The 15512-nt window shown below is 53.8% G+C and overlaps 1 protein-coding gene across 3 annotated transcripts in view; it reads left to right on the top strand.

Moving 5' to 3' along the window:
* Positions 1-15512, top strand: part of TRIOBP (TRIO and F-actin binding protein) — a 116481-nt gene that overhangs the window by 33374 nt on the left and 67595 nt on the right. For all 3 annotated transcript variants that reach the window (XM_075321840.1, XM_075321839.1, XM_075321838.1), the window contains exon 6: positions 12981-13407. In XM_075321840.1, the coding sequence (XP_075177955.1) occupies positions 12981-13407 (427 nt within the window). The remainder of the gene's footprint in view (positions 1-12980; positions 13408-15512) is intronic.

Raw genomic sequence — 15512 nt, 5'->3', positions numbered from 1 at the left:
CCGGGAAGGACCTAGCCAAGGAGTGGCTCTTTTTAGGAGACCACCATAACCACCATATTAAGTGGCCCTTTTAGTCAATATCCAGCTCTTGACGAGTTTAAAGATATGACAAGGGAAATACCATGGCCAGGTATCCATCCACAGACATCTGTTTCGGGGTATTGCCCCTCATCCACCTAGCCAGAATCCTACTCCACACTGATGAGGGGCAATACCTTGAAACAGCTGTCTGTGGATGGATACCTGTCATATGTTTAAACTCGTCAAGAGCTGGATATTGACTAAAAGACTTAATATGATGGTTATGGTGGTCTCCTAAAAAGAGCCACTCCTTGGCTACGTCCTTCCCGGAGGGATATCTGGCTATTTTCTGTGTTGAGACGCCTAACAGAGGCTCCACAGACCTTTCTGATTTGCATGCTATTCAGATCAATAAGAGGCAGGTGTGTGTACCCGGCTGCTGCCGCTGTTAGTTGACTGGGTAGTTCTGGAACTGAGCATTTCCGACCCCCTGCTGCCACCACTGAGAACATCTGTTTAGCGGGGGAGGCATCTGGCGTCGGATCCCAGCTGACCAGACATTGATGACCTATCCGAAGGATAGACCTTCAATGTTAAAGTAATGGACAACTTCTTTAAATCTCAGGATATACTGAATCTTTTCACACAGAACTATATATCCACCTACTCCGCTCCCTCGGCTCTATAACATGGTGCCTGTACACTGGACGGCGTGTTCATGGTGATGTTTACCTTCAAGGAGTGCTCTTGCAGATAGTGGCAATGGTGTCTGTGGATTACATTTGTGACATATCTGCACATTCCCTTTTCTTTGTCGCTCCATTGGGAGACCCAGACAATTGGGTGTATAGGCTATGCCTCCGGAGGCCGCACAAAGTATTACACTAAAAGTGTTAAGCCCCTCCCCTTCTGCCTATACACCCCCCGTGCTCCCACGGGCTCCTCAGTTTTTTGCTTTGTGCGAAGGAGGTCAGACAAGCACGCACAGCTCCACAGATTGGTCAGCAGCAGCTGCTGACTATATCGGATGGAAGAAAAGTGGGCCCATATAGGGCCCCCAGCATGCTCCCTTCTCACCCCACTCTTGTCGGTGGTGTAGTTAAGGTTGAGGTATCCATTGCGGGTACGGAGGCTGGAGCCCACATGCTGCTTTCCTTCCCCATCCCCCTCAGGGCTCTGGTGAAGTGGGATCCTATCGGTCTCCAGGCACTGAGACCGTGCTTCATCCACAACTCCTGGGAGACTGCTGGATAGGAGCCGGGTATCGTTCAGGGACATGGCCCTGCTACTTGGAGGTACTCTGTGTCCCCGTGGGGACCGCGCACAGCAACACTCCAGCATTGCTGGGTGTTCTAGTGCACCGGGGACCGCGGCGCTGACCGGGTTAATATGTGCCATTACACACTCAGCGCTGCTGAGTGTGTTTATGTATAGGGACTGCCGCACTAACCGCCGCTGCCAGGGAAACACTGCGGCGCGGCTGGGACTTGTAGTGCGCCGGGGACTTTCGCGCCGGCCGCGCTTTTACGGCGGCCGCGTTTATTACTAGAGTCCCCGGCTTTTTGCGGCCTAGTTTCCTTTCCTCCCGCCCACAGCCCTGACAGGCAGGGGAAGGGCGGGACGCTGCACAGAACGAGCAGCACTGAGGGCTGGAGCATGCTTTGCATACTCCACTCCCCTCACTGTGCACAGTGCAGGCACCAGCTCCCGCACTTTCTGAGCCACGCCCACGGCTCCCACCTCTCCTCAGGACGCCGGCAGCCATTCCTGTCAGCTCCTTGGACGCTACAGAGGGGGACAAAGTCTGGGAGACTCAGGCAGGGACTCTGGTGGCCTCACAACCGCTTTAAGCGGGTGGTAAGCAGCACCTGTGGTGCTAGCCCCATTGTGCAGTAGTGTAACATTATATGTTTATGGTATACATATTTTACACTGTATGGTGCACAGTTGAATTCTGGCTATATACCCTATTGTGTTACTCAGGGAAGATAATAGCATGGCGCCCACGAAAGGCAGGGGTGCCAAAACACAGGCTTATTATGCTGCCTGCGCCGCATGTATGACCCCGCTACCGGCAGGTTCCACTGACCCTCATTGTGTGCACTGTTCGGCCCCTGTGGCACTTACTCAGCTAGAGCCTCTGCTAAGGGGGGCCCAGGGGGAGCCACCTGCTGACACTGTTCAGGTGACGGGGACAGAGTTTGCAAAACTCTCTGAGACTATGGCTAAGATACTAGAAGCCTTGCAGTCCAGGCCGGTATCTCAGCACAGGGACTCTGTTGAATCTTTGTCCCCTGGCCCACCTCAGTTGGACCAACAATGTCCTCCTGGGGTGTCTCATGGATCCCAGGCTGAGGGTTCTGACACAGACCCCGGCCCCAGACCGACTAAGCGAGCTCGCTTGACAATTCCCTTGACATCCTCATATTGTTCAGGGTCTCAGCGGGGGGAATCTCTAGTTGATGATGCGGACACAGCTGATCAGGATTCTGATCCTGAGGCCGCTCTCAATCTTGATACTCCGGACGGGGACGCCATAGTGAACGACCTTATTGCGTCCATCAATCGTATGTTGGATATTTCTCCCTCAGCTCCTCCGGTGGAGGAGTCAGCTTCACAGCAGGAGAAATTCCGTTTCAGGTTTCCCAAGCGTACACAGAGTATGTTTCTGGACCACTCTGATTTCAGAGAGGCAGTCCAGAATCACCATGCTTGTCCAGATAAGCGTTTTTCTAAGCGCCTTAAGGATACACGTTATCCCTTTCCCCCTGACGTGGTCAAAAGTTGGGCTCAGTGTCCCAAAGTGGATCCTCCAATCTCCAGACTGGCAGCTAGATCCATACTTGCAGTGGAAGACGGGGCTTCACTCAAAGATGCCACTGACAGGCAGATGGAGCTCTGGTTGAAATCCATCTATGAAGCTATCGGCGCTTCTTTTGCCCCAGCATTCGCAGCCGTATGGGCGCTGCAAGCTATCTCAGCAGGTCAAGCGCAAATCGACGCAGCCACACGCACGTCCGCGCCACAGGTGGCGTCCATAACCACACAGACTTCGGCATTTGCGTCTTACGCTATTAATGCTGTTCTGGACTCTGCGAGCCGTTCGGCGGTTGCAGCCGCCAATTCGGTGGTACTCCGCAGGGCCTTGTGGCTACGGGAATGGAAGGCAGATTCTGTTTCCAAAAAGCGCTTAACCAGTTTGCCAATTTCTGCCAACCGATTGTTTGGCGAGCGTTTGGATGAAATCATCAAACAATCCAAGGGAAAGGATACATCCTTACCCCAGCCCAAACCGAAAATACCCCAACAGAGGAGGGGGCAGTCGAGTTTTCGGTCCTTTCGGGGCGCGGGCAGGTCCCAATTCTCCTCGTCCACAAGGCCTCAGAAAGATCAAAGGAACTCTGATGCATGGCGGTCTAAGTCACGTCCTAAAAAGGCCACCGAAGGTGCCGCTACCAAAACGGCTTCCTCATGACTTTCGGCCTCCGCACTCCGCATCTTCGGTCGGTGGCAGGCTCTCCCGCTTTTGCGACACCTGGCTGCCACGGGTAAAAGACCGTTGGGTGAGAGACATTCTGTGTCACGGTTACAAGATAGAGTTCACCTCTCGTCTCCCGACTCGATTCTTCAGGTCATCCCCGCCTCCCGAGCGAGCCGAGGCTCTTCTGCAGGCGCTGGGCACTCTGAAGGCAGAAGGAGTGGTGGTCCCTGTTCGTATTCAGCAACAGGGTCACGGTTTTTACTCCAACTTGTTTGTGGTCCCAAAGAAGGACGGATCTTTCCGTCCTGTCCTGGACCTGAAACTTCTCAACAAACACGTAAAGACCAGGCGGTTCCGGATGGAATCCCTCCGCTCCGTCATCGCCTCAATGTCCCAAGGAGATTTCCTTGCATCAATCGATATCAAGGATGCATATCTCCACGTACCGATTGCTCCAGAGCACCAGCGCTTCTTGCGCTTCGCCATAGAAAACGAACACCTGCAGTTCGTGGCACTGCCGTTCGGCCTGGCAACAGCCCCACGGGTTTTCACCAAGGTTATGGCTACTGTAGTAGCGGTCCTCCACTCTCAGGGTCACTCGGTGATCCCGTACTTGGACGATCTGTTGATCAAGGCACCCTCTCTAGAGGCATGCCAACACAGCCTCGACGCTACCCTGGAGACTCTCCAGAGTTTCGGGTGGATCATCAATTTTCCAAAGTCAAATCTGACACCGGCCCAATCGCTGACATACCTTGGCATGGAGTTTCATACCCTCTCAGCGATAGTGAAGCTTCCGCTGATCAAGCAGCGGTCACTATCTCTATCTCTATTCCGCTGATCACTATCAGCGGTCAGACAGGGGTACAATCTCTCCTTCAAGGCCAGTCACACCCCTTGAGGCGCCTCATGCACTTCCTGGGGAAGATGGTGGCAGCAATGGAGGCAGTTCCGTTCGCGCAGTTTCACCTGCGTCCACTTCAATGGGACATCCTACGCAAATGGGACAGGAAGCCGACGTCCCTCGACAGGAACGTCTCCCTCTCTCAGGCGACCAAAGCTTCCCTTCGGTGGTGGCCTCTTCCCACTTCATTATCGAAGGGGAAATCCTTCCTACCCCCATCCTGGGAGGTGGTCACGACGGACGCGAGTCTGTCAGGGTGGGGAGCGGTTTTTCTCCACCACAGGGCTCAGGGTACGTGGACCCAGCAAGAGTCCTCACTTCAGATCAATGTTCTGGAAATACGGGCAGTGTATCTTGCCCTGAAGGCGTTCCAGCAGTGGCTGGAAGGCAAGCAGATCAGAATTCAGTCGGACAATTCCACAGCGGTGGCATACATCAATCACCAAGGCGGCACACGCAGTCGGCAAGCCTTCCAGGAAATCCGGCGGATTTTGATGTGGGTGGAAGCCACGGCCTCCACCATCTCTGCAGTTCACATTCCAGGCGTGGAAAACTGGAAAGCAGACTATCTCAGTCGCCAGGGCATGGACGCAGGGGAATGGTCCCTTCACCCGGACGTGTTTCAGGAGATCTGTTGCCGCTGGGGGGTGCCGGACGTCGACCTCATGGCGTCCCGGCACAACAACAAGGTACCGGTGTTCATGGCACGGTCTCAAGATCCCAGAGCTCTGGCGGCAGACGCCTTAGTTCAGGATTGGTCGCAGTTTCAGCTCCCTTATGTGTTTCCTCCGCTGGCACTGTTGCCCAGAGTGTTACGCAAGATCAGGGCCGACTGCCGCCGCGTCATCCTCGTCGCTCCAGACTGGCCGAGGCGGTCGTGGTACCCGGATCTGTGGCATCTCACGGTCGGCCAACCGTGGGCACTACCAGACCGACCAGACTTGCTATCTCAAGGGCCGTTTTTCCATCTGAATTCTGCGGCCCTCAACCTGACTGTGTGGCCATTGAGTCCTGGATCCTAGCGTCTTCAGGGTTATCTCAAGAGGTCATTGCCACTATGAGACAGGCTAGGAAACCAACGTCCGCCAAGATCTACCACAGGACGTGGAAAATTTTCCTGTCGTGGTGCTCTGCTCAGGGTTTTTCTCCCTGGCCTTTTGCCTTGCCCACTTTTCTGTCCTTCCTTCAATCTGGACTGGAAAAGGGTTTGTCGCTCGGCTCCCTAAAGGGACAAGTCTCAGCGCTCTGTGTTTTTCCAGAAGCGCCTAGCCAGACTTCCACAGGTACGCACGTTCCTGCAGGGGGTTTGTCACATCGTTCCTCCTTACAAGCGGCCGTTAGAACCCTGGGATCTGAACAGGGTGCTGCTGGTTCTTCAGAAACCACCATTCGAGCCAATGAGAGATATTTCTCTCTCACGCCTTTCGCAGAAAGTGGTTTTTCTAGTAGCAGTCACTTCACTTCGGAGAGTGTCTGAGCTAGCAGCGCTGTCATGCAAAGCCCCTTTCCTGGTTTTTCACCAGGACAAGGTGGTTCTGCGTCCGGTTCCGGAATTTCTCCCTAAGGTGGTATCCCCCTTTCATCTCAATCAGGATATCTCCTTACCTTCTTTTTGTCCTCATCCAGTTCACCAATGTGAAAAGGATTTGCACTTGTTAGATCTGGTGAGAGCACTCAGACTCTACATTTCTCGTACGGCGCCCCTGCGCCGCTCGGATGCACTCTTTGTCCTTGTCGCTGGCCAGCGTAAAGGGTCACAGGCTTCCAAATCAACCTTGGCTCGGTGGATCAAGGAGCCAATTCTCGAAGCCTACCGTTCGGCTGGGCTTCCGGTTCCCTCAGGGCTGAAGGCCCATTCTACCAGAGCCGTGGGCGCGTCCTGGGCTTTGAGGCACCAGGCTACGGCTCAGCAGGTGTGTCAGGCGGCTACCTGGTCGAGCCTGCACACTTTCACGAAACACTATCAGGTGCATACCTATGCTTCGGCGGATGCCAGCCTAGGTAGACGAGTCCTTCAGGCGGCGGTTGCCCACCTGTAGGAAGAGGCCGTTTTACGGCTCTCTTACAAGGTGTTATTTTACCCACCCAGGGACTGCTTTTGGACGTCCCAATTGTCTGGGTCTCCCAATGGAGCGACAAAGAAGAAGGGAATTTTGTTTACTTACCGTAAATTCCTTTTCTTCGGCGCTCCATTGGGAGACCCAGACGATTGGTGTATAGCACTGCCTCCGGAGGCCACACAAAGCAATTACACTAAAAAGTGTAAGGCCCCTCCCCTTCTGGCTATACACCCCCAGTGGGATCACTGGCTCACCAGTTTTCTGCTTTGTGCGAAGGAGGTCAGACATCCACGCATAGCTCCACTGTTTAGTCAGCAGTAGCTGCTGACTCTATCGGATGGAAGAAAAGAGGGCCCATATAGGGCCCCCAGCATGCTCCCTTCTCACCCCACTTGCGGTTTGTAAGGTTGAGGTACCCATTGCGGGTACGGAGGCTGGAGCCCACATGCTGCTTTCCTTCCCCATCCCCCTGAGGGGCTCTGTGGAAGTGGGATCTTACCGGCCCCCAAACCCTGAGGCCGAGCTCCATCCACAGACCCAGAGACCCTGCTGGAGGAGCTGAGTACAGTCAGGGACAAGGCCCTGCAACGTTCAGGTACTCTGTGTCCCCGCACAGACAGGCCACGCACACTCCAGGCTTGCTGGGTGTGCTAGTGCGCCGGGGGCACTAGCGCTGCGCGCTCGGGTTAGAGTCACTGCAGCTTAGCTGAGTGATTTTATGTCTTGGGAACTACCGCGCCGGCCGCTCCGGGAGCGGCGGCGCCGCTGGGACTTGTAGTGCGCCGGGGACTCGCGCTGCCCGCGCTTTTACGGCGGCAGCGCTCATAAATCTAGTCCCCGGCTTTTGCGGCCTAGTTACGGTTCGTTCCCGCCCCCACCCTGTCACTCAGGGAAAGGGAGAGACGCTGTGCAATAGGCAGCGCCGAGGGCTGGAGCCTTATTTACATGCTCCAGCCCTCTCACTGGGCACAGTGGGGACGCAAGTTTCCCGCTCTTGGTCTCAACACGCCCAGGGCCCGCCCCTCTCCACAGGACGCCGGCAGCCATTCCTGCATGCAGTCTGGCTGGAGAACGGACACAGGCTCTGGGGGACTCAGACAAGGGACTCTGGCGACCACACACCCGCGTTTATGCGGGCGGTAAGCTGCACATAAGTGCTGGCCCCACTAGTGCCACAGTGTTATTTGGTGCATTTTTTCCCTGTACCATATATATTTATATTGCACTGTACAGTCGCTTCTTGGCTTATACCCTCATTGCTCTGAGGAGACAACATGTCATCCGCAAAACGCAAGGGTGCCAAGGCACAGGCGGTACGCACTGCTTGTGCCGCATGTGGGGCTAATCTACCGGCAGGTTCCAATGACCCCCATTGTGTGCAATGTTCCATCCCTGTGCCACTTCGTCAGCCAGAGTCTATGGTAGTAGTGGCCCAGGCAGAGACGCCTGTGAACCCTGCCCCGGTGACGGGGACAGAATTTGCAGTTTTTGCTGATAAGATGTCTGTGACTATGACAAAAATCCTGGAAACCTTGCAGTCCAGGCCAGTTTCTCAGACCATGGACACTGCTGTGTCTATGCTCCCCGGTCCCCCTCAGTTGGAACTAATCCGTACTTCAAGGGGGTCCCAGGCATCACAGGCTGAAGACTCTGACTCGGATGACAGTCCCAGGCAGCCTAAGCGGGCTCGCTGGGAAAGACCCTCGCCGTCATCACACTGGTCAGGGTCTCAGCGAGACGAGGCTCTGTATGAGGAGACAGAGGTGGGTGATCAGGAATCTACTCCTGACACCGCTCTCAATCTAGATACCCCTGATGGTGACGCTATGGTAAATGACCTTATAGCGGCCATCAATAGACTGTTGGATATTTCTCCCCCAGCCCCTTCTGCAGAGGAGGCAGCTGCACAGCAGGAGAAGTTCCAGTTCCGGTATCCTAAGCGTAAATTGAGTACTTTTCTGGACCACTCTGACTTCAGAGAATCAGTCCAGAAACATCATGCTTATCCAGATAAGCGTTTCTCCAAACGTCTTAAGGATACACGTTATCCCTTTCCCCCTGACGTGGTCAAACGCTGGACCCAGTGTCCAAAGGTGGACCCCCCAATCTCCAGGCTTGCGGCTAGATCCATAGTTGCAGTGGAAGATGGGGCTTCACTTAAAGATGCCAATGACAGACAGATGGACCTTTGGTTAAAGTCTGTCTATGAAGCTATCGGCGCGTCGTTTGCTCCAGCATTCGCGGCCGTGTGGGCACTCCAAGCTATTTCAGCTGGCCTGGCACAAGTGGACTCTATCATACGTCCAGCAGTGCTGCGAGTAGCGTCCCTAACCTCGCAAATGTCTGCGTTTGCGACTTACGCTATCAACGCTGTCCTGGACTCTACGAGCCGGACCTCAATGGCGTCTGCCAACTCTGTGGTTTTGCGCAGAGCCTTGTGGTTAAAGGAATGGAAAGCAGATTCTGCTTCCAAGAAATGTTTAACCAGCTTGCCACTATCTGGAGACAGACTGTTTGGTGAGCAATTGGCTGAGATCATTAAACAGTCCAAGGGTAAGGACTCCTCCTTACCCCAGCCCAGATCGAGCAAACCTCAACAGAGGAAGTGGCAGTCGAGGTTTCGGTCCTTTCGAGGCTCCAGCAAGACCCAATTCTCCTCGTCCAAAGGGACTCAGAAGGAGCAAAGGAGCTCAGATTCCTGGCGGGCGCACTCACGCCCCAAGAAAACAACCGGAGGAACCGCTTCCAAGGCGGCTGCCTCATGACTTTCGGCCTCATCCCTCCGCATCCTCGGTCGGTGGCAGGCTCTCCCGCTTTTGCGACATTTGGCTGCCACAGGTCAAAGACCGGTGGGTAGCAGACATTTTGTCTCACGGGTACAGGATAGAATTCAGTTCTCATCCTCCGCCTCGGTTCTTCAGAACCTCCCCACATCCCGACCGAGCAAATGCCCTTCTGCAGGCGGTGTGCTCACTAAGAGCAGAAGGAGTGGTGATCCCTGTTCCTCTGCAGGAACAAGGGCAAGGTTTTTACTCCAATCTCTTCGTGGTTCCAAAAAAGGACGTCTCGTTCCGTCCTGTTCTGGACCTAAAGCTGCTCAACAAGCATGTGAACGCCAGGCGGTTCCGGATGGAATCCCTCCGCTCGGTCATTGCCTCAATGTCTCAAGGAGATTTCCTTGCATCAATAGACATCAAAGATGCTTATCTCCACGTGCCAATTGCTACAGAGCACCAACGTTTTCTACGTTTCGTGATAGGAGACGACCATCTCCAGTTCGTAGCTCTGCCATTTGGTCTGGCGACAGCCCCACGGGTTTTCACCAAGGTCATGGCGGCAGTGGTAGCAGTCTTGCATTCTCAGGGACACTCGGTGATCCCTTACTTGGACGATCTACTTGTCAAAGCACCCTCTCAAGAGGCATGCCAACACAGCCTGAATGTTGCGCTGGAGACTCTCCAGACTTTCGGGTGGATCATCAACTTTTCAAAGTCAAACCTGGCACCGACTCAATCACTAACGTATCTTGGCATGGAGTTTCATACTCTCTCAGCGATAGTGAAGCTTCCGCTGGACAAGCAGCGGTCTCTACAGACAGGGGTGCAGTCTCTCCTTCAGGGTCAGTCGCACCCCTTAAGGCGCCTCATGCACTTCCTAGGGAAGATGGTGGCAGCAATGGAGGCAGTCCCGTTCGCGCAGTTTCATCTGCGTCCACTTCAATGGGACATTCTCCGCCAATGGGACGGGAAGACAACTTCCCTAGACAGGAAAGTCTCCTTTTCTCAGACGGCCAAGGATTCTCTGCTATGGTGGCTTCTTCCCACCTCATTATCGCAGGGAAGATCATTCCTGCCCCCATCCTGGGCAGTGGTCACGACAGACGCGAGTCTGTCAGGGTGGGGAGCAGTTTTTCTCCACCACAGGGCTCAAGGGACGTGGACTCAGCAGGAATCCACCCTTCAGATCAATGTTCTGGAGATCAGGGCAGTGTATCTTGCCCTATTAGCCTTCCAGCAGTGGCTGGAAGGAAAACAGATCCGAATTCAGTCGGACAACTCCACAGCGGTGGCATACATCAACCACCAAGGAGGGACACGCAGTCGGCAAGCCTTCCAGGAAGTCAGGCGGATTCTGATGTGGGTAGAGGAAAGAGCATCCACCATATCAGCAGTTCACATCCCGGGCGTAGAAAACTAGGAAGCAGACTTCCTCAGTCGCCAGGGCATGGACGCAGGGGAATGGTCCCTTCATCCGGACGTGTTTCAGGAAATCTGCCGCCGCTGGGGGGTGCCGGACGTCGACCTAATGGCGTCTCGGCACAACAACAAGGTCCCGACCTTCATAGCGCGGTCTCGCGATCAAAGAGCTCTGGCGGCGGACGCCTTAGTGCAAGATTGGTCGCAGTTCCGGCTCCCTTATGTGTTCCCACCTCTGGCACTCTTGCCCAGAGTGTTACGCAAGATCAGATCCGATTGCGGCCGCGTCATACTCGTCGCCCCAGACTGGCCGAGGAGGTCGTGGTACCTGGATCTGTGGCATCTCACGGTCGGCCAACCGTGGGCACTACCAGACCGTCCAGACTTACTGTCCCAAGGGCCGTTTTTCCATCGGAATTCTGCGGCCCTGAACCTGACTGTGTGGCCATTGAGTCCTGGATCCTAGCGTCTTCAGGATTATCCCAAGGGGTCGTGGCCACCATGAGACAGGCTAGGAAGTCCACTTCTGCTAAGATCTACCACAGAACGTGGAAGATTTTCTTATCCTGGTGCTCTGCACAAGGAGTATCTCCCTGGCCATTCGCGTTACCTGTCTTTCTTTCCTTCCTGCAATCTGGGTTGGAAAAGGGCTTGTCGCTCGGCTCCCTTAAAGGGCAAGTCTCGGCACTATCCGTGTTTTTTCAGAAGCGTCTAGCACGACTTTCTCAGGTGCGCACGTTCCTGCAGGGGGTTTGTCATATCGTACCTCCGTACAGGCGGCCGTTAGATCCGTGGGATCTAAACAAGGTCCTTGTTGCCCTCCAGAAGCCGCCCTTCGAGCCTCTGAGGGATGTGTCACTTTCTCGACTCTCACAGAAAGTGGCCTTTCTGGTAGCGGTCACGTCTCTTCGGAGAGTGTCCGAACTAGCAGCGCTGTCATCCAAGGCTCCTTTCCTGGTGTTCCACCAGGACAAGGTAGTGCTGCGCCCCATTCAGGAGTTTCTCCCTAAGGTGGTATCCTCTTTTCATCTTAATCAGGATATCTCCTTGCCTTCCTTTTATCCGCATGCAGTTCATCGGTATGAAAAGGATTTACATTTGTTGGATCTGGTGAGAGCACTCAGAATCTACATTTCCCGCACGGCGCCCCTGCGCCGCTCGGATGCACTCTTTGTCCTTGTCGCTGGTAAGCGCAAAGGGTCGCAGGCTTCCAAAGCCACCCTGGCTCGATGGATCAAAGAACCAATTCTTGAAGCCTACCGTTCTGCTGGGCTTCCGGTTCCATCAGGGCTGAAGGCCCATTCTACCAGAGCTGTGGGTGTGTCCTGGGCATTACGACACCAGGCTACGGCTCAACAGGTGTGCCAGGCAGCTACCTGGTCGAGTCTGCACACTTTCACCAAACATTATCAGGTGCATACCTATGCTTCGGCGGACGCCAGCCTAGGTAGAAGAGTCCTGCAGGCGGCAGTTGCCTCCCCGTAGGGGAGGGCTGTCTTTGCAGCTCTAACATGAGGTATTTCTTTACCCACCCAGGGACAGCTTTTGGACGTCCCAATCGTCTGGGTCTCCCAATGGAGCGCCGAAGAAGAAGGGAATTTTGTTACTTACCGTAAATTCCTTTTCTTCTAGCTCCTATTGGGAGACCCAGCACCCGCCCTGTTGTCCTTCGGGATTTTTGGTTGTTTTTCGGGTACACATGTTGTTCATGTTGAATGGTTTTCAGTTCTCCGACGTTACTTCGGAGTGAATTTGTTTAAACCAGTTATTGGCTTTCCTCCTTCTTGCTTTTGCACTAAAACTGGTGAGCCAGTGATCCCACTGGGGGTGTATAGCCAGAAGGGGAGGGGCCTTACACTTTTTAGTGTAATTGCTTTGTGTGGCCTCCGGAGGCAGTGCTATACACCAATCGTCTGGGTCTCCCAATAGGAGCTAGAAGAAAAGGAATTTACGGTAAGTAACAAAATTCCCTTCTTCTTCTAGCTCCAATTGGGAGACCCAGCACCCGCCCCTGTTTTTTTTGTGTACACATGTTGTTCATGTTGAATGGTTTCAGTTCTCCGATATTCCTTCGGATTGAAGTTACTTTAAACCAGTTTTTAATTCTTTTTCCTCCTTCTTGCTTTTGCACCAAAACTGAGGAGCCCGTGGGAGCACGGGGGGTGTATAGGCAGAAGGGGAGGGGCTTAACACTTTTAAGTGTAATACTTTGTGCGGCCTCCGGAGGCATAGCCTATACACCCAATTGTCTGGGTCTCCCAATTGGAGCTAGAAGAAAAGGAATTTACGGTAAGTTAACAAAATTCCCTTCTTTTCAGGTTGTCGGAGAGCAATAAGGAGAATACGTTTGTTCCCCTCACCCGGCAGAGTCAGAGACCAGATGAGCTCCGGCTTAGCTCAGAAGTCAGAACCAGGAAAGTGGAGCTGGCAGGATCTCGGCAAGGTTCATTTGATTATGTAGAGTTGTCGCCTCTGTCCCCCGGAGAGGAGCGGGACCAGCGAGCAGAGGACCGCAGACGCTGGTTTGAAGCACCCCCTGGAGGAGACGCCTCTTCTACACGCCGTATCACACAGACTGCACTCACAGAGGAGCAAAAGCAACGTCTCAGTGATGACATCGAGGCCAAATGGAGAGAACTGGAGAGGCTTCCCCTACGAGACACAAAGCAGACGTCCCTTACGTGTCTACTGGGTGGAAGCAGGAACAGAACTGGTGGAGAAAGCACAGCGGCACTTGAGAAACAGGTACAAACGGGGCTATTATTTCATATTTAATTACTACATTTCTTTGCTTTTTGAAGCTTGTATTGCGCATTGCGATAACATTCAGGTGACACAAGGGGAGATGAGATCTAGGTAAAGGAGCTGGAATTGTTATCCTCTGGTGGAAACTAAACGTTTTCTTCTGGTAAGAAATATCCAGGCGGTTGATATGAAGGCGTGAATGTGGCACACGTAGATAATGTAGGAGAATCAACTGAGGGCTGATAACACCAGGCCTTAGGCCAAACAGAGTGACAAAATGTCTCTATATCTGAGGCTATAAGGCCACATTTTTTTGGGCTAATTGAACTTGCAGAAAAATACAAATCTGATTCTTAAGTTAGGTATACATTTTTTTTTTTTTTGTCAAATGTTTTAGGATGTTCTCAGCTTATAATATTTTATGCCATTTTAGGTATTCCAACTATTCTGTTGCATGTACATATTTGGTTCTGTTCCCATTGGCTCCATCCCAGTTTATATCTGTCATAAGGCTGCGTTCACACATCTGTGTGTTATCTGAAATGGAATGACTATTTTCTCTGACGCCTCATTGGGGGACACAGGACCATGGACCATGGGTGTTATGCTGCCTATCCATAGGAGGACACTAAGTAAATGCAAAAAGCATTAGCTCCTCCTCTGCAGTATACACCCCCTGGCCGGGCCAGGCAACCTCAGTTTTAGCTTGGTGTCTGTAGGAGGCACATCCTTTCAAGGTTTTGTTATTTTTTGAGGGCGATGGTTTCCCTTAGGGACCGATCTCCCAATACCATCAACGGGCGGGAACGTGGAGTGTTGCCTCCACGTACCCCCTCCTGCGACGCTGGATCCTGGGCTGCCTTTTACTGGACGACAGGTCCCACCGACATCGTTTTTTGTTTTTTTTTTGTTTTTTTTTTCCAGAGCCCAGGGCAGAGGCACAATTCCTCAGCCCCTCTTTGCAGGCTCTGAGTTGATACATTGCACCTGTGTTGCCGGACACAGCAGGCTGTCTCTATTTCCACTGCCTGGACTGAGGCAGTGTTAAGGTGAGATCCCCCCTGACTGGTTTCCCAGACAAAGGGAGAAAGACGGTGCAGGGAAGGCTCCCAGGACTGCTGATTTCTTTGTCGCTCCATTGGGAGACCCAGACAATTGGGGTGTATAGGCTATGCCTCCGGAGGCCGCACAAAGTATTACACTAAAAGTGTAAAGCCCCTCCCCTTCTGCCTATACACCCCCCCGTGCTCCCACGGGCTCCTCAGTTTTTTGCTTTGTGCGAAGGAGGCAGACATGCACGCATAGCTCCACAGATTAGTCAGCAGCAGCTGCTGACTATGTCGGATGGAAGAAAAGAGGGCCCTTAACAGGGCCCCCAGCATGCTCCCTTCTCACCCCACTCTTGTCGGCGGTGTTGTTAAGGTTGAGGTATCCATTGCGGGTACGGAGGCTGGAGCCCACATGCTGTTTTCCTTCCCCATCCCATTTAGGGCTCTGGGTGAAGTGGGATCCTAATCGGTCTCCAGGCACTGAGACCGTGCTCCATCCACAGCCCCTGGGGACTCTGCTGGATAAGGAGCCGAGTATCGTCAGGGACATGGCCCTGCTACTTTGAGGTACTCTGTGTCCCCGTGGGGACCGCGCACAGAAACACTCCAGCATTGCTGGGTGTGTTAGTGCGCCGGGGACTACCGCGCTGACCGCCGCTGCCATTGTTATACATGCGGCGCGGCTGGGACTGTTAGTGCGCCGGGGACATCCGCGCCGACCGCGCTTATACGGCGGCCGCGCTTATAACTATAGTCCCCGGCTTCTGCGGCCTAGTCTCATTCTCTTCCCGCCCCCAGGCCTGCCAGTCAGGGGAAGGGCGGGACGCTGTACAGAATGTCAGCACTGAGGGCTGGAGCATGCTTTGCATACTCCACCCCCCTCACTGTGCACAGTGGGGCACCAGTTTCCCGCACTTTCTAGGGCACGCCCACGGCCCCCTCCTCTCCTCAGGACGCCGGCAGCCATTCCTGTCAGCTCTTCTGACGCTGGAGAGGGGAGACAAGCTCTGGGAGACCCAGGCAGGGATTCTGGTGGCCACACAACCGCTTTGAGCG

The sequence above is a fragment of the Anomaloglossus baeobatrachus genome, chromosome 8, assembly GCF_048569485.1.
Source record: "Anomaloglossus baeobatrachus isolate aAnoBae1 chromosome 8, aAnoBae1.hap1, whole genome shotgun sequence".
NCBI classification, from domain to species: Eukaryota; Metazoa; Chordata; class Amphibia; order Anura; family Aromobatidae; genus Anomaloglossus; species Anomaloglossus baeobatrachus.
The sequence above is the reverse complement of the archived record's forward strand: the minus strand, read 5'-3'. Positions and strand labels throughout refer to the sequence as shown.